The following is a 27,987-nucleotide window of genomic DNA, read 5'->3' on the forward strand; positions in this document are numbered from 1 at the left end:
TCACCATACACAGCAGGGTCCTCATGAGCTCCACCCCGACCTCAGCTGCACCCATAGTGCGTTCTCAGGAGCTCAGGACGTTAGCAGGTGTCCTATTAGCGACGTGTTTTGTGGTACCCTGGAGGAGCTCAGTGGGCCTGTGTTTTCTCTGCTGGTGGACCTCTCGGAGCCTTGCCAATGGACCAGGCGCTGGGCAGCGACTCCCACTTAACCTCTGGGCCTTCCCTCAGAGCTGCCAGCCGCGCGGTGCTATTCTAGCCAGACCTCTTGTGTCCCCGTTAGGACGTGGGTATGGCTGGAGCCCCCATCTGGTCAAAGGGTTTGATGACCTCCCAATTCCGTCTTTCCCCTAACCATGTGTTGCATAGAAAATCAGACATTCCTCCAAAGGGAGACAGCTTAGCTGTCCCTCCTCTGCCCGAGGCCAAGTGTCTACAGTGGCTCCGCTCTGTCTGCTTGTGGCTGGAGGGACTCCCTCGCTGCCCAGAAGGGCCTGACAGCCACGACCCAGGAGCTCCCTCCTTGAGCTGCTGTGCCCTCCAGGACTGATGTCCGGGCTCCCATGGTAGGTTTTTAAATGTCCTTGGCAGGTCTCCGACAAGTTCCTAGTAACCGTTGGTCACAAAGGACACTGGGCCACTCTCTGACCAGTGATGGGGCCCTTACACACAACTGCAGCACCAAATGTGACTCTGGACAAGGGCCCTGGCAGTGGAATCCTGGGGTGAGGACCAGGTGAGAGACTGACACCTGGGTGGCGGGGGGAGGTTTGGGGATTCTAGTGAAGCACCCTGGCAGTTGAACTGGAATCTTCCCATCCCGGTAGAAGACAGGATGCCCTGGAAAGTGGGTCCTCTGCCTGAGACAGGCAGTCCCCCGTCATTCACTGGCTGCAGCATTTCAGGCAAGGAACCTCAATTTCCCTATCTGTAGGGGATGTCAATATCCCTATGATAGTGCCTATCAATTTCCCAAATGGGATCCATAAGGCCTAGTATGGGGCCTTGCTGTGGGACTGAGCCGGGCAGGAAGCCCTGAGAGGCTGGAGGAGTTGAGGTTTTGCCTCTCAGTCCTTCCAGCTCTGCTGAGGGGGAAAGCAGTGGACATCAGATAGACAAGGCATAAAATCTCAGCTCTGGCTCTCTGGCTGGGAGATCTTGGGAAGTTTTTTCTGTAGAAAGTAGAAATGTAAGTACTTCCTCAAGATCGTTTTTTAGGCTTAAATGTGTGAACATATAGGCCACCGTGTTGCACAACTCCAAAACTTGGGGAGGGCAGGGATTCACATACTACAATGTGAATTGGTGCCACCAGAGGGCGCCATTCATTTAGACTACAATGAGAGTGGCTGTCTGGGGGGTGTGGGGAGAAGGGGTGCCAGGCACTTAGACTTTGTGAATAATAGGGATGATGATGATGATGTGAATGTCATTTTCCAGGGATGCCGTTCATTCAAACTATAAGATGAACAGGTGCCTTCAGAGGATTCTGTGCACTTAGACTATCATGTGAATGGCAACCTCAAGGAGCTATACTAGACAGTGGTGCTAGTTAACGGTGAACACATTTAACTTCCATACCAGCAAGACTTCTTACTTGTCTGGTGGTTTATACCTGGCCTCCCGGAGGGAGGCAACTTATAAAAACAGTATGTTTATCTTTAAGAACCAGAACAACTTGGGTGAAAAGAGTGCGGGGAGAATGTTAGCTGAAGCCCTGTGGTCTCACATACCTGCTGGAGGTGGGCCCACATCTGTCTGGATGTCACCAGAACCAGGCAAAGGAAAAGAGCACCAGTGAGAGATCCATGGTGTCCAAACTAAATTAAGGGAATTTCTCATTTGCCCAACATAGACTTTGTAGCTCAATGAATGTCCATGTATCTTGGGAAACTTAACAGAAGACCACGGGGGAAGGGAAGGGGGAAAAGTAGTTACAAACAGCGAGGGAGGGCAGCAAACCATAAGAGACTCTTAAAATACAGAGAACAAACGGAGGGTTGATGGGGGGTGGGGGAGAGGGGAAAATGGGTGATGGGCATTGAAGAGGCCACTTGTTGGGATGAGCACTGGGTGTTGCATCTAAGCCAATTTGACAATAAATTGTGTTTAGAAACAAAAACAAATACTCACGTAAGCAGCTAGAGCAGGCAGAAAGGAGCTGTGAGGTTGGGGTGAGTGTGTAGGATTGAGTGGGTAGATCAGGGGCGTGGAGTCCCACAGGCTGGGCACTTCTGTGCCATTTGGCAGGTCACTTTCCCTGAGCCTATCTCTGCACTCAGCCCTTCTCCCCAGCCAGCGGAACTACTTATAGGCCTTTGGCTACATTTACTACCACCTGCCTCCAGGCAGCCCTCCAGACCTGCCCCTCCGTGCACACTGGCCTTGGCCTGGAAGCCCAACTTGTCTGGGGGGCTGGAAATGGTTACCCCAGGAATTCTGCTTCCCCTACCCCTCCAGGCTGCTGGAGGGAACCTAGCTGCCTGCAAGCTTCCCCCCCCCCCCCCCCCCCCCCCCCCCCCCCCCGCTGAGAGGGGAGAGTGCCTGTGTGTTGCAGGTTTTGTGATGCACAACTGGGAACTGGGCTGACTAGCTCCATAATAAAGAGCCAAGAGGCGGAGGAGGGGCACCCATCCCTCCCCTCCCAGATTCTGGAGATTCTAGAGTGGAGAGCAGATGTCTTTGTGGTTGCTAATTTGTCTCCTTGGGTTGCTTCCCAGTCTGTGGCTGACCCGCCTGCCCTTGGCTCCCTGAGGGCCGGGGCTTCATTTGTGCCCCCAATTCCTAGCATGGTGCCTGGCAGGATTCAGGCTGTGCCGTGATAGGATCCGAGAATGTCCTTCAGGGCAGGGGTTCTCAAACTCCAGTTCTGGAGGCGTGTATCCGGCACCTGGGGGACAAATAGGAACTTGCTGCTGGTAAAAGGAGGAACGGAGATGTAGCCTTGGGCTGGCTGTCACCCCCTGGGGTCAGTGATGAGAACCTAGGCCAGGCCCTTGAATGAAGACAGGCCCCTGCCCCGTACCCCGGGAGGCCTGGTCTAAGGGCCTGGGTGCCGGGAGCTAACAGCCAAGAAAAGGGCAGGGATCCCTGAGTCTGCTTTTCACGCAGCTGGGCTTGAGCTCGGGTGGGGTTCAGTTGAGAAGGGAGGGATGAGAAGGGAAACCGCCAACGTTTTAAAAACTGATGCTTTCAATTACAAAGTGGTTTCTCTTTTTTAGATTTTGTCTAAAATGTGCAGTTTCTGGAGACAGTGACGTGAGACATCCCCTCCTCTTCAAAAAAATTTTTAAGTTTATTTGTGTATTTTGAGAGAGAGACAGTGTGAGTGGGGGAGAGGCGGGGCGGGGGGGCGCCGAGAGAGAATCTCAAGCAGGCTCCAGGCTGTCAGCACAGAGCCCAACTTGGGGCTTGACCTCATGAAATCGTGAGGTCATGACCTGAGCCAAAACCGAGTCCGGTGCTTAACCGACGGAGCCCCCCAGGCGCCCCAGGACACCCCCTCCTCTTCCCAGCATTGGGCCCAGTGCCTGGAGGCTGATCCTCATTTTGCACTTCCTCTTGGGTCACTACCAACACCAAGACAGATCCTGAACCTGAACCTGAACCTAGGCTTTTGTCCCTCCTGCATCCCTTCCTGCCTGGTCTACACCATTGTGTCTTCTCCCTGGGTACCTGCCACAGCATCATATCTACCTCCTGACCAACTCCTGCCCTCCTGGGTACACTAAGCCACCCAAAGGACCTCAGTGCTTTTCCTTCCCCAGGGCCTTTGCAATTGCTGCCCACCCTGAGCCTTCTGTACCCAGACCAGATCAGTGCAGGAAAGCCAGCCCCTCTCATCATGTAGTGCTCAGCTCGAGGGTTCCCTTCTCTTTTTTTATTAAATTAAAAAAAAAATTTTTTTTAACGTTTATTTATTTTTGAGACAGAGAGAGACAGAGTATGAACAGGGGAGGGTCAGAGAGAGGGAGACACAGAATCTGAAGCAGACTCCAGGCTCCGAGCTGTCAGCACAGAGCCTGACACGGGGCTCGAACTCACGGGCTGTGAGATCATGACCTGAGCCGAAGTCGGATGCTTAACCGACTGACCCACCCAGGCGCCCCATCGAGGGTCCCCTTCTCAAGCAAGCCTTTCCTGACCCATATTTGAGCTTGCCTCCTTCCTTTGTTTGCTTCCTGGTCCTTTGGCCCCCTTCCCTTCCCTCCCCACCCCCCCAAATAAGCTCCAGGGGGTGGGGCATTGCCTGTCTTGTTCGCCCAGGTATCCCCTCCACACTGTTCCTGTCCCAAGCACAGAGATGGTGCTGTAGGATCTCCCCAAGTATCAGTTGCCTCTTTGAAAGGAAGAGCCTCCCCACCCAAGCTCCGGAAAGGTGGGGGAAGTGGGGGCAGGGAAGTTAAAACTCCTGGGGACCACCCTTGACCAGTGGGTGACTGGAACCAATGGATAGCTGCTCCCCTTTTGTCCCTTGGTTGGGAGCTCTGATACACGTTTCGTAAGTCAGTATAGACCAGGCCAGCAGGATGGAGCCCCCAGGCCCCCTAAAGCAGCAGCCTGCTCGATCCCACATTCTTCTGGGCTCTCCCCCGTTCCCGGGTTCCTTCCCTGCCCTGCACTTCTCCCTGGGGTAGCTTCCCAGACCCACCAGCACAAGAGCCCTTGTCTCAGGCTTTGGTTTTGAGGAACGCAGACTAAGACATGTGGGGTTAGTGGGGGAAAATATTCCGTAGCAACGTGAGGTAGCAAAGGTACCAGTTTCCTGACGTTGTTATCAGCCCACAGTGCTTTGATCACTTATTTCACGGATGTGTTGATGCACCCACTGGGAGCAAAATGTTCTATCAGGTGTAGGAGAGGCACTGGATGTATCTCATACCTCGAAGAAGCCTCGAAGGGAGCCCAGGAGGGTGGGGACAGGAGACTGGGTGTGGACCGAGGAGAGGTCCTGGGTGCAGATCAAGCCTCCATCACTTGCTAGATCCCAGGTTCAGGGACCTTGACCATGGTCTCAGCGTCTCCTGCACACATTTGCTGGGAGGGGTACCAGCCTTGACCGGCATTAACAGAACCGGACTCTTTACCTTTGCTGCTGACATTGTAGCTATAGAAGCACCCTACACCGAGACCTGGGAGACGTGGAATCTAAGGGTTGGTACAGAAGTTGGCACAGTGTGGGTGCTTCATAAATGTTAGTTCCCTTGTCCTCCCTTAGAATAATGAATTCAACCATTATTCCCTCCAGGTCATTTTTCCATTTTAAGTGTCAGGCCCACCCCTCTTCCCTCACAACCCCCCACCCTTGGGCAGCGCAGAACTTGGTCTTCTTCCGGCAACTGGCATATTCCATTTTAATATGTTGCTATTTTTAGCTTTTGTTTCTTTTCCCCGTGAAAGTTATTTTTAAAGGCGGGTAGGGGGGGCAGGGGACCCCGGCCTAACCATCAGTGGTGTTTTCCAGCCCTGGCCATGCTGCGTTACTGCTCAGGCCTGGCTCGGGTACCTGGGCAGGCTGAGTCGGGGCGGGGCCCCGAGCCCAGGTGCGCCCCAGGTGTTGGTGGCAGGTGGCCCTGAGGAAGCAGTTTGAGAACTGCGGTCTCAGCCCCCATCCCCAAGACCTCTGGATTCCTTCCAGGCTTTTGATTGTGGTTTTTGCATTTGTTTGTGATAAAGGTTCAGGCCAGTCTTCCCCACCAGGCAGGGCCTCTTGGTTTTGTCCCTGCCGTGTCCCCAGCGCATGGCACAGTGCTTGCCACATGGTAGACCTTTAACAAGCGTTTGTGCAAGGGAGGAACAGCCTGGTTGGCTCAGTCAGTTAAAGCATCTGACTCTTGATTTTGGCTCAGGTCATGATCCCAGGGTCGTGGGCTCTGTGCTGAGCGAGTGTGGAGCCTGCTTAAGATTCTGTCTCTTGGGGGGCGCCTGGGTGGCTGGTTGGTTGAGCGTCCAGCTTCAACTCAGGTCATGATCTCACAGTTCCTGCCCCACATCAGACTTGATGCTGTCAGTGCAGAGCCCTCTTAGGATCCTCTGTCTCCCTCTCTCACTGCCCCTTCCCCGCTCACATTGTCTCTTTCTCTCAAAAATAAACTTAAAAAAAAAAATTCTTTCCCTCTGCCCTTCTCCCCCACTCGCTCTTGTGTGCATGCACATTCCCCCTCTCTCTCTCAAATAAATAAATATGTCTATATATTTGTGGAAGGGAGAATGGAATAAGGAAAACTGGGAGTGAGTGAGGGGAAACAGTTAAGGAAGGTGAAGGAGAAGGGGATATTTGAGCTGGGTTTTGATGAATGAGTAGGAGTTTACCAAATGGGCCAAGTGGAAAGGTGTCCCTAAAAGAGGGAATAGCATGTGCAAAGACGGTGAGACATGAAGGGCATGGTATATCCCAGGAACAAGAAGTAGGGCAGAGCACCAGGAGTGGCTGCTGAGATGGGAGAGTAGCTGGGTGGACTGGAAAGGTACTCTCAGCTGATCACAGAGGAGCCCCAGTGGGAAGCAGTGAGCTGGGGGCACATCCTGATGTCAGAGGAGAGAGGCTGTGGTCTCAAATTCCTACCAGGGAAGGGAGAGACTTGACTTGGATTTCAGAGAGGACCCTGTGGCCCGCCCCACATTCTTCCCTCACTTGTGCAATTGTCCCCGTGAGAGAGATCACACTCGCAATTCTCCCACGGGTGCTGCCTGGGGTGAGGTCAGTATGGATTCCCTAAAAACCCCAATATCCCCAGAACCACAAAAGATTTCCCAGGGACACTCTGGTTTTGAGAAATGAAACTCCACCGTGGGATGAGCTGGCGAGAGGGGAAGTTGGAGCTCAAACCATTTGGAGGCTATTTGGGGCATTTTCCTAAATCAAAAGTATTCAAGGGGTACCTGGCTGGCTCAGTCAGTGGAGCATGCGACTCTTGATCTCAGGGTTGTGGGTTCAAGCCCCACAGTGGGCATAGAGGTGACTTAAAATCTTTTTTTTAAAATGTTTATTTATTTTTGAGAGAGAGAGACTCAGAGTGTGAACGGGAGAGGGCCAGAGAGAGGGGGAGACACAGAATCTGAAGCAGTCTCCAGGCTCTAAGGTATCAGCACAGAGCCTGATGTGGGGCTTGAACTCACGAACGGTGAGATCAGACGAGCTGAAACTGAACGCTTAACCGACTGAGCCACCCAGGCACCCCGACTTAAAATCTTTAAAGAAAGAAAAGTGCTCAAAGCACAGGCAGGTCTAACTTCTCCGGGGCCAAACACAGGAGCTACCAACCACCTCCCTTAACAATAAAAGGAACAATCTTCATTCAAGAAAAGCAATCTGTGTCCACAGTAATACACCCACACGCATGCACACATGCGCGCGCACATACACACGCGCGCGCACACACACACACACTTCAGAGTCCAGGGTGAGAAGTAAGTTTCTCTGTTCCTGAGCCCCTTGCCTGAGCTCCCAGGCCCCTGTGTCCTGTTGTCCTTGCAGAAATGGGCTCGCACAACCACGCCCATGTGCACACGTGACTCTCACAAATGGCAGCATATTCATCACGCTGCTTTTTGCTTTCTCCATGCGATAATGTATTATCCCCCACCACCTACCCCGCCACCTTCCTTTGTTTGCTTCCTCGTCCTTTGTCCACGTACATAATTTATTCAATCAGTACATTATTGGATGTACATAATTTATTTAATCACTGCATTATTGGATGTACATAATTTATTTAATCAGTACATTATTTATGTAACTTGATGGACCATTGTTCCCAGTTTATTATCTCCATCTCCTTATGCACCTGTGCAAATTAGCCACAGAGTAAATTCCCTGGAAAGGATTGCTGGGCCGTTTAAAATTTTGATAGATATTGTCAAACTATTCCCCCAAAGAGATACAAAAATCTACCCCTGCCAACACTGTAAAAGACCCCCTCAGCTCAGTTCCTCCAGCTGCAAGCCACTCCCACCCCTTGGTGAGCTGGTGCCCGGCTCTGAGTGACTCCCAGGTGCCCGTAGGCCCACCTTGGCCGATTCCCTGCTGAACGCACAGCCTGCGGCCCACCCCTCAGCGCCCCCACTGCCCACAGATGAGGTGAGGTTTCTTTCACTTGTCCCTTTATGGTAGATACTAGTGTCATTTAGTTTTTATTTATTTTAATTGGTTTTTAATTTATTATTTTGAGGGAGGGGAGTGGCACAGAGAGAGGGAGAGAGAGAGAATCCCAAGCAGGCTCCGCACTGCCAGCTCAGAGCCCGACTCAGGGCTAGAACTCACAAACCTGTGAGATCATGACGTGAGCCAAAACCGAGAGTCAGACGCTTAACTGGCTGAGCCACCTAGATGCCCGTCATTTGGTTTTTAAGATAGGGAATGTGGTTCAAATTTCAAAGGGTGGAAAGCCAGTCTCTCTGTGCTACCCACTTCTCTCCCCAGAAAAGCCACTGCTCCCAGTATCTTCTGGCTCCTTCCAGAGATATTTTGCACACATTCAAACAAATAAGTATCTCTTCCACTCTTCTCTCCGCCCGTCCTAGGCAAACATGGTCACGTATCATTGCATTTTTCACCTCCCTGTATCTAGCAGAGAACATTCCAAATCTGGGCATGAAGCACATCCTCATTCTTTTTAATACCCGCAGAGCATCCCAAGTGAAGACTGTATATCCCACTCCCCTCCTGTTGTCACTGTCTTTTTACTTTCTTTTCTTTGCCATGCAAATATTTTTAACTTATATGGAGTGAAATTTTTTTTGTGGTCTCTGGTGTTTGTGTCCTATTCAGAAAGGGCTTCCGCAGTTTCGAGGTCGTACGGAAATTCCTCCCACCGTTGATCCTGGTGCTTCTCTGGCTTCATGTGTCATCTTGAAATCTTCGATCCGTGGTGAATTTTTATTTTGCGATAGGTGTGATACAAGGATCCATTGGATAATATCTCTCCAGGTGGCTATCCATTGGTCTCTCTTCCATTTCTTACGTAACGTCTTCTACTGGCCCATTTGAAATAACTTGTCGTTTCCAAAGTCCGATATGTTCTGGAGTCTGTCTCTGCTCACGTCCTGTGTTACCTCCCTCGTTTTACTTCTTGTACAGCGGGATACTTGACTACAGTTTAATAAATTGGTCTCTCTCTATTTTTTTGAAATGCATTTGCTGTTTTTGTTACGAACTTTAGAATCAACTTGTATTTAAAAAAATGCTATTAGTATTTTCTTGTGTTAAATGTATAGACTAAATTAGGGTGAACTGGTATTCTGTTATGTGGGTTTTCCTACTTATGCAATGGTATTTCTGTTTCTTCTCATTTATAAATAGCTTGGGATCTCTGTCTATTAATTTTGCGTCTGGACACCTTACTGCATTCTCTTATTGCCTCCCATCATTTTTCAGCCCACTGGCTTTGGTTTTCTCTCTATATAAACAACAAGAGCGATAATAACACTGTACCCTTCCCTCCAGCTTTTACTGTTTTATGTTCTTTTTCTGATCTAATTGCACTGCAGAAGACTTCCAGGAGAACGTTAAATACCAGTGCTGATGGGGGGCCTGCTGGGATTGTCCCTGGCCTTGATGGGAACGCTGCTAGTGTCTCTCCATAAACGCAGTGTTGGCTTTGGTATATCTATGTCGAAGAAGGATCTATCTATTTTTATTTCATGGAAGATTCCCATCAAAATGGATGTTAAATATTGTCAAGTGCCTTCTAAAGTTTCTCCTTGGAGAAACAGATTTAAGAGAGCCCTAAAGAAACCATGGGGACCCAAGTCTTTGCGCCACTCCCCGGGACACCCCCTGTTGTGCTACCTTCCACCACTCCTGGCCCCCTGGGCCGGCATCGTTTCCCCAGCGACAGATGGTGACAGAGCTGGGGCTCCCTGGGCAGTGCTGCCCAGGTGATAGAGCAGAGCACCGTGGGGAGGGTGAGTGTTTAGACGCCCCCCTCCCCAGCTTTCAGTACCCTGTTTACTCGGTCCCTCTACCCTCCCTGGTCTCTTTTGTCTCTCCCAGGTAGGATAATAAAATGGCTTTCTAGAAATGCAGAGGTGAGCTGTCATCCCTGGCTGAGGTCTGCTGCCATAGAGGGCACACAAGACACAAGCCTCAGTGTCTTTGGAAGCTAATCCCAGAGGTGACCTCTATCACCTTTTGCCCTTTCTATTTATTGAAAACAAGTTACTAGGTTCAGCCCACATTGAAGAGGGTGTGATGCCGGGAAGCAGGGTTCATTCACTGGGGCCTTAGAGGCTGCTCACCACAGGGATGGGACCGGGAGGACAAAAGGCAGCCAGATTGCTTGGGTTCAGACCCTCAGCCTGCAAGAGTGGGGTGTGAGTGGCCAACACTTTAGGGGACCAGTTAACATGCAGTTTCCCCTTGCTGACCAGGGCCATTTGGGAAGCTGCACTCAGTCATGTGACCTCCGACAAATGACTCAGCCACTGTTTTCTCATCTGCAAAGTGGGTGTGATCATTGTACCACCTTTTAGGGTCATTGTGAAGCTGAAACATTGAGTTAAAATAGGCAGTTTGTAGAAACTGTGCCCAGAACACTGTAAACAACCAATCAAACTTGGATGTTGTACTAAGAGAGATTGCCTGTCACTTCCACAGAGCTTTCCAGGTGTCCCCACGGTGACCACTGCCACCCTTTTCGAGACACTGAACCAGTCCTGGGAGATACCAGCCAGACCAAGGGAGGCAAGCCCCGCTTTCCTGAAACTTACATCCTTTAGCAGAGACACAGTAAACACGTAAATAGGCTAATTTCCCCATGTGACAAGCCCTGGAGAGAAAAGAGCATGACAGTGATTGGGCAGGAGGGACAGTTACTTGACAGAGGTTCTCACACAGGGAGGGTTTCTCTAAATTGAAGTCTGAGCTGAGGTCTGAAGGTGCGAGGGAGCTGGCCATGCAGGGAGCTGGGAGAACACCCAGCACTGAGCACTAGGTTGTAGTTGGAAGAGAGTGAGTCTGAGGAAAGAGAAAGGGGGCCCAAATGGCTGATAGCAGTAAGGGTGGGCAAGTAGGTGGACATGGGGTCATGGGGCCTGGGACCCCAAGGTCACAGCAGAGCTGGATTATGTCCCAAGAACCGTAGGCCCCCTGAAGAGTTTTAAGCAGATGTGCTTTGTTTTTAATTGGCTGTTTTTCTTTGTTGAAGGGATGGATGGTTGGATGGATGGACGGACAGATGGACAAATGGGGAAGATGGGCAAATAAACAGGTGGCATCAACACCAGCATAGGCTTTCACCAGAGTTTAGTGCCCACTGCCTGCCCCAGCCCTTTAGGAAATCACTTCAGAGTTTCCCTGTGGTCGAGGTTCTGACACTGTCCCTGGAAGGAATGAATAGTGCAGGAGGGACGGCCAGGTTGGGCAAGAGGGCTGTCTCCAGCTCTCTTTTTTTAATTATTTATTTTTGGGGGTGGGAGGGGGCAGAGAGAGGGAGATGGAGGGTCCCAAGGGGGCCCTGTGCTGACGGGCTCGGCCAGGAGCCCGCTTCGGGTTCTGTGTCTCCCTCTCCCTGCCCTTCCCCCACTCGTACTCTGTGTTCCTCTCAAAAATAAATAGACATTTAAAAAGAAAAAAAAGAGTCTGACGCTAAACTGACCGAGCCACCCAGGTGTCCCTGTCTCCAGCTCTTTTTGTATCAAGGGTGGTGGAGACACCATAAGGATGGAAGCTGATGTCATGGAAAGAGTCCCAAACAGCTAAGTTCAAGTCCTGGCTGTGCCAGATCCCAGCTGGGTGGCCCTAGGCCCTTGGAAGTGCCCCGGGCTCTGGCTTCCCCAGCTGTTGCAGGGATACTGGTGACTTATGGTTTCCTCGTCTCATTCAGTCCCCACCAGAACCTCGCCAGGCAGATCCCATTATTGGCTTCATTTTGCTGATGAAGAAATGGAACCTGAAAGATTATGTGGCCAGTGGTGACTTAATATTACTCAGGCTTCTCCCATGGATTCATTGAGCCCCCACCAACCTACTGAGGTGGGCTTTCCCAGGCTCCGCTTGGAAAGGACCCTGAGGCACAGAGTGGATGGGGCTGGACGTCCAGCCCTGTGCTCTCAGCACCTAGCAAGCTGGGGGACAGGACAGCCCCAGTGGTGGGCCAGAGCCCGTGCTGTGCGCCTGGCAGGAATGCAGGGGAGGGAGCGCTGAAGGGATTTCCGCTGGTAGAAACCAGCAGACTGGACCCTGCACCCAGCGGGAGGGCCCCCTGGGGGATCTAGCTCTTGCCTCCTCGCCCCGCCCCCGCCCCCACCGGGGACAGTCCTAGCTTTGGGGCCCTGAGAAGTGCGGAACTTCCCCAAAGGAGACAAAAAGGTCCTGGCCCAGTGCCTTCTGAGCAGAGCGCACAGGCAGCCTCAGCTCCTGCACGCGGAGCCGCCTAGCCTCAGTCCCTGGCTTGGCTGTGTCTAACGGTCACTCCTCTGGCCACACCATGCCCTTCTGGCCAGCCAGGTATCTGAAGAGGAGCAGGCGTCAGCCCTGGGGTAAGTGGGCAACCAGGGTCAAGAGCAGGTTGTGGGGCCAGTAGGACAGGGGTGATTAACCCTTGAAGGGCAAGCGGCCTTTGATGACTCCAAGTGGGTCAAGAGGTCAAGAAAAATGAGCGGAGACGAGGACAGGATCCTGAGGGCAGCTTGGACCCGAGTTCGGAGTCAGCCTGGACCCGAGTTCGGAGTCAGCCTGGTGTGGTCTGGCTGGGATGGGCAGGGAGGCAGCCCTTGGAGACTGCAGAAAAGCCCAGCTGGCTGGAAGGCATAGCTCAGAGCTGTCCCCCACAACAGTCTCAGCAAGTCTGAGGGTGGCTCTTCTCCCCTCCTTCCAGCCCCAGTCTAGGCTGCCTCAAAGCTGTCCTGTAGCCACCAGCACATCTGGCTACCGAGCACTTGAAACGTGGCTGGTCTGGATGTGCTCTTTGTACAAAATATACACTGGGTTTTGAAGGCTTGGTATAAAAAATGCATTAAAGTTATCAATTACAGGTTGAAATGAATGGTACTCTTTTGGAGGTACTGGGATAAGTGAAATATATTATGCAAAATAATTTCACCTGTTTCTTTGCACCTTTTTCAATGTAGCTGCCAAAACGTTTAAAAATGTACATGTGGCTTTCATTATGTTTCCACTGGACCACACTGTCTCAGACAGTATTTCCAGCTATATTCCTACACTTGGCCTCCAACCCTGGGAATCCATCAGTTGGGGCTCCCCTGGGGCTCCCCGCTCCCCTGGGCTGCCAGTAGAATGACAGTGGGTCCTGTGACAAGTCCTGTATCGCAGTTACTATTACCTTTAAATAGTGACTTCTTTTATTTTTTTAAACAATTTTTCCATAACTCCCGGCCTAATACAGATAGTATTTGATTAATTACATCAGAATGACAGCTTTTCCACCTGAATGTCCTAGAATGAGTCCCATGGGCTACCGTGGTTTACAAAATGCTTTCATAAATAACATTTACTCTTTTTTCTTTTTGTTATAAAAGTTTTTGTACAGAAACATTGAGAGATAGTGGGTTCCTGTTCTGGATCCTGTGCCAGAATATGCTGCATTTTGGGGTTACCACCTTTCCCCCAAAGCCCCCCTTGCATGGGCGGAAAAGGAGACTCCAGCACAAAAGGAAATTCTTAAATTCAGGAGCTCAGAGGGGAAGAAAGCCCAAGTGGGAATAAGAAAAGCTGGGTTGGGGTCCTGGCTGGGTCACCTTGGCCGGTCCCTTGAGCAGAGTGGGGACAGGGTTAGGAACTAGTCTGCCTAGGGTCCTAGTTCACTGGTTTTACAGCTTGGATGTGTTTCTCACCATCTCTGGGCCTCAGTTTCCTTTCCTGTCCGATGGGGATAATGACACCACTTCCTTTGTGAGTGTTCAAACTTGTGATGCTCACCCGTTCGTTAACATCACGCCTGCCTCAAAGCGAGTGCCTTGTGCGTGCCCCTTGGTTCTGCTGCGGCTGCAGTTAGCCATCCATTCATCCCAGATTCTGTGCGTGCCCTCCCCGTGCCAGGCACTGCTTGTGTGCTGGAGTTGCTTACCAGATAGACGAGGTGGGGTGGGCCAAAAAGAAACAGTATAAATAAGCCTATCGTGTAAACATGTAAACTGTGTGTGTGCTGCATTGTGATAAGTGCTGTGGAAAAAGTAAGGACAGGAAGGGGCATGGGTTGTAGTGGATGATGACGTTTACGTAGAGTTGTTGGGAAAGATTCCCCAAGAAGGCCACATTTGAGGAAAGACCTCAAGGAGGTGAGGGAGTGTCTGGGAGAACAGCTTCTCGGGCAACAGCAAAGGCAGGAGCAAATACCTTCAGGCAAGGATGTGCCTGGTGGTTGGAGGAATGGCCTAGAACAAAGAGGAGAGCAACCATGAAATCAGGAGTAGCCGGAGGGCTGGGGGCCTGGGGCGGGATGGGGGATAGGGGGTGAGCGGCCTGGAAGATCATTGTAAGGACTCTGCTGAGAGGGGCGGTTTTTGCTTTGAGCAGAGGTGTGTGAGCTGGTTTAGGTCTTACTGGGCCACTGTGGCCGCCATATTGAGAACAGATTGTAGGGGCAAGGGAGGGCCTAGGGGGCACGCCAGTAATCTGGATGACAGAGGATGGTGGCTGGGACCAGGTGGAACAGTGAAAGGTGGTCAGAGCTTGAAGATCTTTTGAAGGAGGAATCAGTGGAACTTACTGATAGGAATGGATGTGACATGAGAGAGAGCAGACCTGAAGATGCATTTGGTTGCCACTTGAGTAGCTAGAAGAGGGAGTCGCCCTCATCGGAGAAGGGGAGGGTGGGGCAGATCCAGAGGTGGATTTCATACCTGCTAAGTGCGTGCTGCCTGGAGACGTCCCGGTGGAGCTGTGGGGCAGGCAGTGGAGAGTGGGTCTGGAGGGCAGGGGACAGTGAACTTGGAAGTCGTCAGCATAGGGATGGCATGGTCATCACATAGAGTCTTGAGACTAGATGAGCCCACCAGAGGAAACTGGGTCAGTGTGGGGACAAGGCAGGGGGAAAGGCCAGGTGACCCCAAGTTTCTGCCTGGGGTACCTGAATGCCCAGCACTGAGATGGGAACACAAGAGGAGGCTGGTGTGATAGATGAGGTCCTGATGATTTTCAGAGAAGCCATGCTGTGCCCATGGGACATCACATGATCGTAGAATTGTAAAAGACATTTAGACTCATAGGAAGTATGTATCTGGTTGTTATATATCTAATTCTTAACTGGGGGCAGTTTTGCCCCCCAAGGGACATTTGGCAATATATGGAGACTTTCTTGGTGGTCAGCCTGGGAGACAGGGACAGGCTGCTACAGGCATCTAGTGGGTGGAGGCCAGGGCACCTAAACATCCTGCTGTGCACAAGACAGCTCGTCACCACCCCCAGGAAGAATTATCTGGCCCCAAACATCAGTAGTGCTGAGGTGGGAAAATTCTGCTTTCTATTGTATTAATTGAATGTGATAATAAAAGTGAACCTTTAGGGGCGCCTGGGTGGCTCAGTCGGTTCAGCTTCCGACTTTGGCTCCGGTCATGATCTTGCGGTTTGTGAGTTCAAGCCCCCCAAAAGGCTCTGTGCTGTCAGGGCAGAGCCCTCTTTGGATCCTGTATCCCCCACTCTCTCTCTGCCCCTCCCCTGCTCATGCTCTCTCTCCCAAAAATAAATAATGAACATTTTTTTTTTTAAGTGAACATTTAAAGAGCTTGTTAGGTGCCAGGTGCTAAGCCAGGGGAGTATCTCAATGTCCTTCTCCCGAAAGGGTAGCTACCTTCATTTTCTTCACCCTACAGGTGTGGGACTCTGACGCTTGGCAAAGTTAAGTCACGGTGCTCCCCCTGGTGGAGCTGAGGGTTGACCCCAGGTTGGGCTCTAAGCACCATTCTAGAAGGCCTCAGAGGCCTGTGACATGTCAGGATGGGATGGAAACACAATGGCCACACAGTCTGGTTTAAAAAAAGGAAAGGGGAAAACCAAAAACAGTAACAAGAGACCCTCAGCCTTCATGATGCGTTTCTTCCTGAAATAATTGGCTGTTAGGACTTTTTTTTTTTTTTTTTTTTTTAACTAAAGCTAATACGACTCTTTTCCTAAGTAGCAGAGGAAAAAGTAAGCATAAACGATTGAATGCCGTAGAAAATGCCAGAGTTTGCTTTAATGGCCTGTTTTACCTTCCTTGCACTCCCCTCGGCTGCCAGAGAGGAGGTTTTATATTATAAATAGAGAATGCGTGTATCGTCGAACCAACCTTGGTTTGAATCCTGGCCTCTCCACTTGTTTGTTTGTGAGCTAAATGTTTAACTTCTCAGAGCATCCATTTATTCATCTGTAAAATGGGGTCAGTAACACTCCTTCCTACGGTATTTATGAGGACTAGGTGTGGCCGTGTGTGTTAAGCTTCTTGAACAGTGTTTTACACATAGCAGGTCATTAAAAGTGGTAGCGGGACTTCGTTTCTGGATACAGTGGAACAACAGGGACCAGTTTGCTTTCTCACCTAAAACAACTCCCTCCACAAAAAAAGGACAAGTAACCTGAAACAGTTTTGAAGATACTGAACAGTGGCAGTGAAGGACTGTGACCCCCAAAAGACGGGAAACAAATGAGGTAAGGTCTACACGTGCCCCAGCTGGAGAAAGTTCCAGGCTGTGCCGCAGAAAGGGGAACCCCAGGTGGAACCCCTTGTACTCCATGCATTAATTAAGGAGACAGAGCTTAGGGATGGAGAGACCAAAGCATCTAGAGTTTTTAGATGGGATACCCAGGAGGAAAGAGCTGCTCAGAAAGAAATCTCCTTGAGAACGCATCACCATGTACAGTGAGGACATGACCTGAACCCGAGGAGGGGACCATCAGGGAGGATTCCAGGAAACAGCATCCCCTCTAACACAGGGCAGGGAATAGTTCCTGTTACATCTACCATCCTGGAAAACCTCATGACTCATGGGGCATTGCATAGGAAACACGGAATGGTTTTCCCTTAGCAGTGGGGAAGAATTGGCTCATCCTGAGTGTTCTGGACCCACCTAAGAAACCTTAGAAGCAAAATCTATGAGGATCAAACTCGTTCCAAGTAACCTAACTTCATTCCAAAAGGGACTCAAGTGTTTTTAGAGGAATACAGAAATGTTCAGCACCCAACGATTTAGGAATCACAATGTCTGGCACCGAATAAAAAATATCAGGCATGCAAAGAATCAAGAAAACAGGACCCACAATGAGGAGAAAAATCAATCCACTGACACCAGTCTAGAAATGACAGTATTAGAATTAGCAGACGGAGACGGTAAAACAGTTTTTATACCTGTATTCCAGTAGGTTCAGAAAGTTAAGTAGAGACATGAAAGATATTTTTGAAAAGACCCCAAATCAAACTTCTAGAGCTCAAACCTATAATGCATGAGATACAAAATATACCAGATATGGGACACCTGGGTGGCTCTGTCTGTCAGTTAAGCGGCCGACTCTTGATTTCGGCTCAGGTCTTGATCTCAAGGTTGTGAGTTCAAGCCCTGTGTTGGGCTCCGCACTAGGTGTGAGGCCTACTTAAAAAGAATGAAGTTCAATCCATACCTTGCACCAAATTCAGAAATTAACTCATAGACCTAAATGTAAGTCCTAAAACCACACAACTTCTAGGGGAAAACTTTTATGACCTTGGGTTAAGCAAAGATTTCTTAGAGAAGCACACTCAGTAAAAGAAAAACATTGGTAAATTGGGCTTCACTAAAATTAAAAACTTCTTTTCTAAATACACTCTTGAGAGAATGAAAAGAAAAGGCACAGACAGGGAGAAATACTTGCAGAGCATATATCTGATACAAGACTTGTATCCAGAATATGTAAAGAACTCTCAAAACTCAATAAGGAAAAAACGCACAAATGTATGGCCAACTCATCTTTGACAAAGCAAGAAAGAATATCCACTGGAAAAAAAGACAGTCTCTTTAGCAAATGGTGCTGGGAGAACTGGACAGCAACATGCAGAAGAATGAAACTAGACCACTTTCTTACACCGTTCACAAAAATAAACTCAAAATGGATGAAGGACCTGAATGTGAGACAGGAAACCATCAAAACCCTAGAGGAGAAAGCAGGAAAAAACCTCTCTGACCTCAGCCGCAGCAGTTTCTTACTTGACACATCTCCAAAAGCAAGGGAATTAAAAGCAAAAATGAACTATTGGGACCTCATCAAGGTAAAAAGCTTCTGCACTGCAAAGCAAACAATCAACAAAACTGAAAGGCATCCGACAGATTGGGAAAAGATATTTGCAAATGACATATCAGACAAAGGGCTAGTATCCAAAATCTATAAAGAACTCACCAGACTCCACACCTGAAAAACAAATAATCCAGTGAAGAAATGGGCAGAAAACATGAATAGACCCTTTTCTAAAGAAGGCATCCAGATGGCCAACAGACATGAAAAGATGCTCAACGTCGCTCCTCATCAGGGAAATACAAATCAAAACCACACTGAGATACCACCTCATGCCAGAGTGGCTAAAATTAATAAATGAGGAGACTACAGATGCTGGAGAGGATGTGGAGAAACAGGAATCCTCTTGCCCTGTTGGTGGGAATGCAAACTGGTGCAGCCGCTCTGGAAAACAGTGTGGAGTTTCCTCAAAAAATTAAAAATAGATCTACCCTATGACCTAGCAATAGCACTGCTGGGAATTTACCCAAGGGATACAGGAGTGCTGATGCATAGGGGCACTTGTACCCCAATGTTTATAGCAGCGCTTTCAACAATAGCCAAGTTATGGAAAGAGCCTAAATGTTCATCAACTGACGAATGGATAAAGAAGATGTGGTTTATATATATAATGGAATACTACTTGGCAATGAAAAAGAATGAAATATGGCCTTTTGTAGCAACGTGGATGGAACTGGAGAATGGTATGCTAAGTGAAATAAGTCCTTCAGAGAAAGACAGATACCATATGTTTTCACTCTTCTGTGGATCCTGAGAAACTTAACAGAAGACCATGGGGGAGAGGAAGAGGGGGGACTTACAGAGAGGGAAGGAGGCAAACCATAAGAGACTCTTAAATACTGAGAACAAACTGAGGGTTGATGGGGAGTGGGGGAGAGGGGAAAGTGGGTGATGGGCAGTGAGGAGGGCACCTGTTGGGATGAGCACTGGTGTTGTATGGAAACCAATTTGACAACAAATTATATTAAATAAATAAAAATAAATAAAAATTTAAAAAAAAAGTATTTAGGATAAGCAAGTAACTATAACAAATTCTTGGAGTCCTAAATCTTCTTCTGAGCCATCTTGAGACACTGGTTCAGAGAAGCTTATGTAGCAAAGCTTCCTGGAGGCATCAGGCTTCCCCCCGCTCCGACTCTCCCCGCCTCTGTGGCAGTGCTCACACCCCACGAATGACCATGGCAGCCACCGAGCCACGGGTGCAGACTTTGCTTCCCGCAGGTGCACACACACTTGTCTGGCTTCGGGCTCTGCCGCCTCTGCCCCCTGACTCCCTTCCCCTCCACCTCCACCGCCCTGCTTCCCAGCGGCTGCACGGGCTCCCAAGGATCAGGGCTTGTGTGTGTGGTGAGGGCTCCAGAAGCCATCCTGGGGCCCCGACACGCTTGTCTCCTTGCTCATCACCCTCCTGAGCTTTGGGCCTCACAGGCCTGTCCAGACTACTGGCCCTGCTCAGGTGCCCCCTCAGTGAGGACACACCCCACCCTGTGCTCCAGCTCTCAGAGTACTCTGCTCCATTTCCTGGCCCTTGGCGGCCTTGCTGGGACCACTGTCAGACTGATCCCACCAGGCTGCCTTCTCTTTGAGGGGTGACAAGAGCATGGGGTGGGTCAGAGCCCAGAGCAGGGGACTTTGAATCCCAGCCTCTACCACATAGTAGCCTTGTGAGTTCAAGCAAGTTCCTTAATCACTCTGTGCCTCAGTTTCCTTGACTGAGGAAACTGCGGAAAGTAACGGCACCTCCCACCACACAGTCTTTGTGAAGATTAAAGAATCCCAGGAGGACGGTTTTGTCCACTTAAGTGTCTGCAGCTTCTAGAAGAGTCCCGGGCAGGTACCACGCACTCAGGAAGCACTTGCTCCTGTCTCCATCCCAGGGCTGCAGGCTCTAGCAAGGGGGTGTCCTGGGTCTCACGGTTCTCCCTAATTGCCACCCCACCCCCTCAAGAACCCAGGACCCTGGGACTCACACCCCACCTGCAGACAGTCCTGCTCAGGGTCGGTGGCTCTGGGACCAGAGGCTAGTACTTGGGTGAGTTACATATTGCAGGATGTTGGGGATGAACGAAGACAAGATCATTCTTGAAAAGCCTTTAGATGAAGTTCAGTATAAATGGTTTTTGTGTACACCCTAAAGATGAGTTCATTTATACATGAAAACGTGAGAACCGCTGGAGCTACATTAGGGAAAACTTAATGACATCTGTCTGAACTTTCCCATCCTTCTGCGTTGAGATGCAATGTCTAGCTGCGAGTGGGGACGGGTGGGGAATTCTAGAGCGTTTTGCTCCATCCCGGTTTGACAGCAGGCCTCCGTAATGTTACTGCTTGTGGAGAATCAGGCCTCCTTTCCAGGCTGGGGAAGGAGGCCTGTAATGTCAGAGCGGACGTTAAAAGCATAGTGATGTTGCACTTTGCGCGGAACAGGCGTAAAGCTGATGCAGAACAAAATACATAGGCTACTCTGAGTTCTGAACTTCTCCCAGCTGGCCTCCAATGTGAATGCTCTTTCCCTAATAGTGCCTGGGCATGCTTCTAATGATTTCTGTTTTGATGCGGAAATGTAACTAGGTGGAAACCTACAAGGGCCCCAAAGATACACGTGTGGGGTGTGAAAGGAGTGGCGGCGGGTGGGAGGGGGCTGCCGAAACGGAACCAGAAGCTTGGCCGTTGCCGACAGGTTTGGGAGAGGCGGCCTTCTCACAGGGCAGGGAAGAACAGGCTAACTGGCGTTGGGGTGGACAGTGCTCTGGGAGTGTGAGCCCCGGTGTCCGCACGGGGGTCCTTGCAGTAAGCCTGTGTCTCCCTGTCTTGCAGGTGGTACCGGGGAGCGGGAGAAGGTGCCGGCCAACCCCGAGGCGCTCCTGCTCATGGCCAGCTCCCAACGTGACATGGAGGACTGGGTGCAGGCCATCCGCCGGGTCATCTGGGCCCCACTTGGCGGAGGTACTGCCCGTAGATCGCATGCTCACCCTCTAGAACCCTTGCCTTCAGGTAATCATGCCCCTCCGCCCTGCACTGAGCCCGCAAGACCTCTCTCACTCGGGACCCACGGGCTGTGTCCCTAGCTGCTTACGGCAGGCAAGCCATGCTGTCCTCTTCTGCTGCCGGCCCCTGACAGTCACACCTCCACTTTACTGGACAGGCAGCAGCAGGGGAATTGGGGCCACCTTTCAAAACATGCCCTCCTCCAGCTAGAATCCTGTGGCGTGTGCATACTGCCTCCCTGCGTCCAGAGCCCTGCTGCACAGCAGGTGTTTTTGAGGTGGTCTGCACTGGGTCCCGCGTCCTTCCCTCTGCTGTGCCTTCCTACAGCCACACAGGGCCCCTGCGCTGCCCACACAACCAGCGCCTTGTTTCTGAGCTGAGAGCAGTGGTTGCCATTTACGCAGCTTTATTGAAAACACTTATCGGATGCTTGAAACGTACCTGGTCGTATTCCGGACACTCGGAAGTTCAGTGATAAAACAAAATAGAGGATTCCTCCGCCCTCCTCTCCCGTCCATTGTCCAGTGGGAGACGGATAATAGGCAAGTCAAGGTGTCACATGATTTTAAGTAGAGAGAAACACAATAAAGTAAATTTAAGTAGGATGATAGAGGGGATGCTGTTAGATGTTGTAGCCTAGCCAGCTCAATGAAGTGGCCAGGGGAGCCAGGGGAGTGCTGGGCAAAGAGCATTCAGGCAGAGGGGCAAGCAAGTGCAAAGGCCCTGAGGTGGGAGTGAAAGATTTGGACACAGAGAATCTCAGGAAGGCCAGCGGGTCTGAGGGAGTGAGGACAGGAGAGTAGAGGACATGAGGCAGGAGAGGTCACTGAGGCCTTGGGGACATGGTGGGGATCTCAAGATTTTGTTCTCAATCGATGGGGCACCAAGGAGGGCTCTGAGCATGAGACAGACACGACCTGACCCAGATTTGTAAAGGGCCCTTTGGCCGCCATGTGAGGGGTGGAGCAGAGAGAGACAGAAGTGGACACGGCAGGCTGAGACAGCCATCAGACGGGGGTGACGGGGACACAGGCTGGCGTGGGGGTGGAGAAGAGAGTGAAGAGGGCTCAGCTGCAGCTGTGTTCTGAAGGTAGGGCTGCCAGGGTCTGCGGACAGACACAGGATGCAAGAGAAAGGAAGGGTGGCCCCCGGCTGTGTGGTCGGTGCCCCTCTGCAATCATCATGAAAAGAGCTTTTAGAAGGGGTCACCATACTGGCTGGGCTGCGGCCACCAACTCCCTGCTGAATGTGGAGACCATGTGACCATGAGAGCCATGGACATCCTGTCTCCCCCGCACAGTGTCTGAGTGCTACACATTCTGGGCAGGGGCGGAAGCTCACCTTTCAGGGCTTGGAGCCCGTCTACAGACCCAGTGTGCTCTGTAGGCTGAGCCCCTCCCTTCCCCACTCACCTCTCCAGCTGTCCTCTGCTATTCCCGGCTGTGGCCTGCCTGGCCATCTCTCCTAGAACCACTGATCCTCACATAGAAGAGTTGATATCACTTGGAAAGTCAGTTTTTTTCCTGTGCTTCATAAATGCCCTCACACTGTTAGTCATGGCCTCCCTGCCTCCTGAGGCTCGTGGCAACTTTGACCCAAGACCCAGGGACACTCAGGGATTTCTGCGGCCTTCACAGACCTCCTTGGATGCAAAGTGGTTGGAATTGAACCCATGGAACAAAATAGAGCCCAGAATCAGACTCTCATCCAGCTGGACTTTGACTTACGACAAACGGCACCTCCGAACACCAGGGAAAGGAGAACATCATTGTGATCTTGGGTAGAGAAAGCTTCTTTTTGCAGGAGTTATAAAAATCATTAATCTTTTAGGAAAAGATTGATAAATTATGCTCTACACAAGGAAGAGCATCTGTTCGTTCAAAGGTAGATTAAGAAAATGAAAAGACAAGCATCTAGGGTGGGAGAAGGTGTTTGCACCACATACAGCCATCAAATGACTTGCTCCTCAAACCCCTACAAACCCAGAAGGCAACGACAGACAAGCCAGTAGAAACTCCGGCAAGAGACTCGAACAGGCACTTTACCAAGAAAGAAATCCTTGTGACCAGTGAACACAGGCTGCAGCGTTCAGCCTCGTTAGTCATCAGGCAGGTGCATGTTAAACCACGACATGCCACTTATAGTCACCCACCAGAAAGACTGAATGAAAAAGGCGGGCGGTTCTCGGAGGTGACAAGGACAGAGCTACGGGCACTTGTGGGTATTGCCGGGATCTGCAAAAGTTGCTATGCACCCCGAGGCCCCGCAGTGCCACCGCTAGGCATGTCCCAGATAGAAATATGTGTGCAGATATGCTGGGGACTTGGACACATCACACGTTCACAGCAGCCTTACCCATGATGGCCTGACCCTAACCAGGGGTTTAGGAACGATCCAGGGGCTCAATAAGTATGATTCGTTCTTGCAGCAGGAAAACTCTACAGCAGTGGAAAAGAATTACCCACAACTCCACCTAACAACGTGCATGAATCCTAAACACCTACCATGGGACTAGGGAGGCTTGGTAACATGTTATAGGTATAATTCCATTTGTATAAAGTTGAAAAACAGGGCAGAAAGAAAACTGTACTATTTGTAGGTGGGTAATTGGGCAGCAGAAATAAAGAAAGGCAAAGAAACAAATGCCATAAAAGTCTGGATAGAAGTCTCGCTTACACAGGTGTTCATTTTACAGTAATGTGTTAATCTGCAGGTATATGCTTTAAGTACGTTTCTGGATGTACGGATACTTCACTATATTAAAAAAACAAAAAACAGAGAAGCTCAAGGCTGAAGTGTCTATGTAATTTGGCCAAGACAACCCAGCTACTCAGGGAGCAAAGCTGAGAAACAAAGGTGGATGTTCTAACCCCAGAGGCCATGCTTTGACTCAGACCATGCAGGGCGCTTGCACACCCATCTACTCTATTCGTGGTGCCAGCTTCTGGCCACACATCCACCTCTCTCTCTCTCTCCCCTGCCCTCTCTCCCTCCCTCCCTCCCTTCCTCCTTCTCTGTGCTTGCTCAGAACTGGGACCCTTTGCAGAGCCCAACATAGAACCCAGATCTGTCCCTCCCTCAGGTCCCCCAGCATTTACCAAATTTCTCAGACTGCGTGCTGCAGAACTTGTAAGATTTCAAACAGGAACCATCATCAAAGGCACTTATCTCCTTTCTACCAGAAGCATAGAGGAAACGCAGCAATCGCAGGGGTTAGCGACGGCAGACATGTCTGGGCAAGCCATGGGCACTCACAGGTGGGCTCAGTCAGCCTCTGCAGTAGGTTCCTGGCAAAGCTGTTATTAGCCTGGGTTCCCCTGGAAAGGAGGCTTAGAGGATCAGTCCTTCTTTCACTGTTAATAACGGAGTCCGTGAGCCCTTTCAAGCATGTTTGTTCTGGCAGAGAGCAGGCCGCCTCTGACAGACAGGAATGGGCAGTGTGCCTGCTGCAGTCAGAGGCAGCCCCGGCCATCCCCATGGAGAAGACTGGAGGCAGCAGACCCACGGGGTCAGCGGAGCCCATTACTGCATTACTGGCGATGGTCTGCCCAGAGGTGGCAGTCCCTCTTATCTGGGCATTCGTTCATTCATTCATTCAGCCAGTCATTCATTCACTTGCGAAAGTATTCTAGGAGCCAGGGATACAGCAGTGAACAGGACAGACAAGGTCTCTACCCTCATGAAATGCACATTCTAGGAGAGAACAGGTAACAAGCCGATTGCAGGGCTCCGTGGAGAAAGGTGAGGGGGGAAGGGCAAGTAAGGGCTTTGGAGGTTGGAGTTTCCTGACATTTGAGTAAAGGAGCTGAAGGGTGACGTACACATATACCTGGGCAGAGAGGTTTGGAGGCAGGGGTAGTGGGGTCCATGTCGGAAGAGCAGCGAAGAAGCCAGTCTGCCTGGAGCAGAGTCTGCGAAGAGGGAGAGAGCAGGAAGTGGGTCAGAGAGGTAATGGGGTTTAAGTCAGTAGGGCCTTGTTGTCACGGTGATGACTCTGGCTTTCCCTGAGTGACGTGGTGCCCTTGCTGGGTTTTGAACAGAGAATGGCAGAGCCTGACAGGGTTCCAATGGGATCCCTCTGGCCACCTGTTGAGAATAGATCCCAGAAGGCAAGGCCAGAAACAGGGAGACCAGCTAGGAGCTCATTATCCACTAATGCAACTGAGAGACGATGGCAGCTTGGCCTGGGTGGTACTGGTGATGAGAAGTAATTGAATTCTTGATATATTTTAAGGTAAAGCCAGTGTAAGTATTTCCCTGCTGGAATGGAAGAAAGGTATAAGAGAATGAGAGAAGTCAAGGGTAATTCCAGGATGTTTTGATCTAAGCAACTGGAAGGATGGATTAGCCATTAACAGATGAAAAAGACCAAAGGAAGTGCAGTGTTTGGAATGAAGCGTGAGAGTTCCCATTGGGCTTAGTCTGAGATACCTGGTAGAGGCTCAAGTTTGTTATTATTTTTTTAACGTTTATTTATTTTTGAGAGACAGAGCACGAACAGAGTAGGGGCAGAGAGAGAGGGAAACACGGAATCTGAAGCAGGCTCTAGGCTCTGAGCTGTCAGTATGGAGCCCAATGCAGGGCCTGAACTTACGAACCACAAGATCACGACCTGAGCCAAAGTCAGACACTTAACCGACTGAGCCACCCAGGCACCCCTAGAGGCTCAACTTTAAGTGTCCAATAGGCAGTTTAACATTTAAGTCTAGAGAACTGGAGAGAGGACTGGGTTGGAGGGGGAATTTGGAGGCTGTTGACATATAGATGGGGTTTGAAGCCGTGAGGCTGGGGTGAGGCACCATAGAGCCAAGTGTAGAGACAGCAGAGGACCAGGGCTGAACCCTGAGCTGCTCCCAGGTGAGAAGTCAGGGGCAGAGGAGGAGCCAGCAGAGGGGGCTCAGGAGGGTTGGTGAGGGGGAGGAGCCAGGAGTGAGTTGGGGATCCCGAGGCAACTGAAGGGAATGTCTAGGGAGGAAGGGGCAGTGACAACCTGCACTGTGGACAGATCAACCAGAAGAGATCGAGCATAGTTCATTGCTGACTTGGGCAAACATGGTTCTGGTGGAGTGCTGGGGATAGAGCTTGATAATAGCGGGCGTGAGAAAGGGTAAGACGAGGGGAAATGGAGTGTGAGAATAACCGACTGTTTCAAGAAGTTGACTATAAAGGGAAAGAAATGGGACAGTGGCTGGAGGGGAGGTCAGGTAAAGAGAGGGCTGTTGGGTTTTTTGGTTTTAAGTTGGGAGACAAAACAGCAATGCAAAAGACTGTTGGTACTGGAGAGGGAGAGAAGAATGGCTGGAGCACTGATCTCTCTTGTGGACATAGATGCAAAGATCCTCAACAAAATACTTACAAATTGAATCCAGCAGTATATGAAAGGATTATACAAATGAAATGAGATTTATGACCAAATGAGATTTATCCCAGGAATGCAAGGATAGTTTAACACCTGAGAATCAACAGTTGTAATACACGAATGGAATTAAAGACAAAAACCACATGATTGGGACGCCTGGGTGGCTCAGTCAGTTAAGCATCTGACTCTTGATCTCAGCTCAGGTCTTGATCTCAGGGTTGTGAATTCAAGCTCCGCCCCCCACCCCCATTGGGCTCCCTGCTGAGTACATGAACCTACTTAAAACACCACATGATCATCTCAGTAGACTCAGAGAAAGCATTTAATAAAGTCTGGCACCCTTTCCTGATGAAAATAAACGGCCTAGGGATGGGGGTAGAAAGAAACTTACTGAACTTGATAAAGAGTATGTATCTACAAGAGACCCAAAGGTAACATCATACTTGTGGAGGAAGACTGGATACTTATCCTCTGAGATCAGAAACAAGGCACAGATTCTCACTCTCCTCACTGAAATTCAACACTGTACTGGAGGTTCTGGCCAGAGCAATTAGGCAAGAAAATGACATACATCCAGATTGGAAAGGAAGAAAGGAGTTAAAGTATCTCTTATTTGCAGATAGTAGGATCTCATATACAGAAAACCTTAAGAAATCCACTAGAAAACAATTATAAGTCATAAAACATTCGGCAAGACTGCAGGATATAAGGTCAGTATATACTAATCAGCTGTATTTCTGTTCAGTAGCAATGAGCACACCAACAATGAAATTAAGAGAACTCCATTTACAATAGCATCCCAAAGAAGAGAATACTTAGGAATAAATGTAACAAAAGAAGTATAAAACTTACTACTCTGAAAGTGACAAAATGTTGTCAAAAGAAACTAAAAAAGACCTAAATAAATGGAAGGACATCCCATCTTCATGGATCAGAAGACATTGTGAAGAGGGCAATGTTCTCCTGTAGGTCTCTGGACTTCTGTGCCCAGCTCTGGGAACATGGGCCCTGGAGCCCCATCGGGCAGCAACTCCTACCCAGCTCACCATGGGAGGAAAGAAGAGGGAACCACTGAGTACCCAGGGTTACCTGGCATCTGGCAGGTGCTTGCACGGATGAACCCTTGCCTAGTTATCTGGAGAGAGCCTGCAAGCCCTCAAAGGTGGGTCTGATAGGACGGTGCTTGGCAAAGCCGGTTGCACTGATGGGTGAGAGGAGGCAGAGTGAGCACAGATTCCAGCATCAGGTTGTGTCGTCTGAGTGTGATCTGGCTCTGCCCTTTGCTGGCTGTGTGACCCTGGGTAGGCCTGTTACCCTCTCTGTGTCTTTGTCTGCAAAACGGAAGAAGAATGCCTTCATTGCAGGACTGTCGTGAGAATTAAGAGAGAAGACGGACGGACGCAAAGTGCTCAGCGCTCTCTCAGTACGGGGTAGCCCTGGAA

General features: G+C 50.1%; 1 protein-coding gene across 5 annotated transcripts in view; it reads left to right on the top strand.

The window, feature by feature from the left end:
• ARHGAP22 (Rho GTPase activating protein 22) overlaps positions 1 to 27,987 on the top strand; it is a 175,238-nt gene that overhangs the window by 125,189 nt on the left and 22,062 nt on the right. For 3 of the 5 annotated variants that reach the window (XM_030335617.1, XM_030335612.1, XM_030335613.1), the window contains one exon: positions 21,016 to 21,192. The exons of 1 other annotated variant lie outside the window; for it this stretch is intronic. In XM_030335617.1, the coding sequence (XP_030191477.1) occupies positions 21,016 to 21,192 (177 nt within the window). The remainder of the gene's footprint in view (positions 1 to 21,015; positions 21,193 to 27,987) is intronic. One more of the 5 variants, XM_030335614.1, reaches the window with a different exon arrangement.

This window comes from Lynx canadensis, chromosome D2 (assembly GCF_007474595.2).
Source record: "Lynx canadensis isolate LIC74 chromosome D2, mLynCan4.pri.v2, whole genome shotgun sequence".
In the NCBI taxonomy this organism is placed as follows: Eukaryota; Metazoa; Chordata; class Mammalia; order Carnivora; family Felidae; genus Lynx; species Lynx canadensis.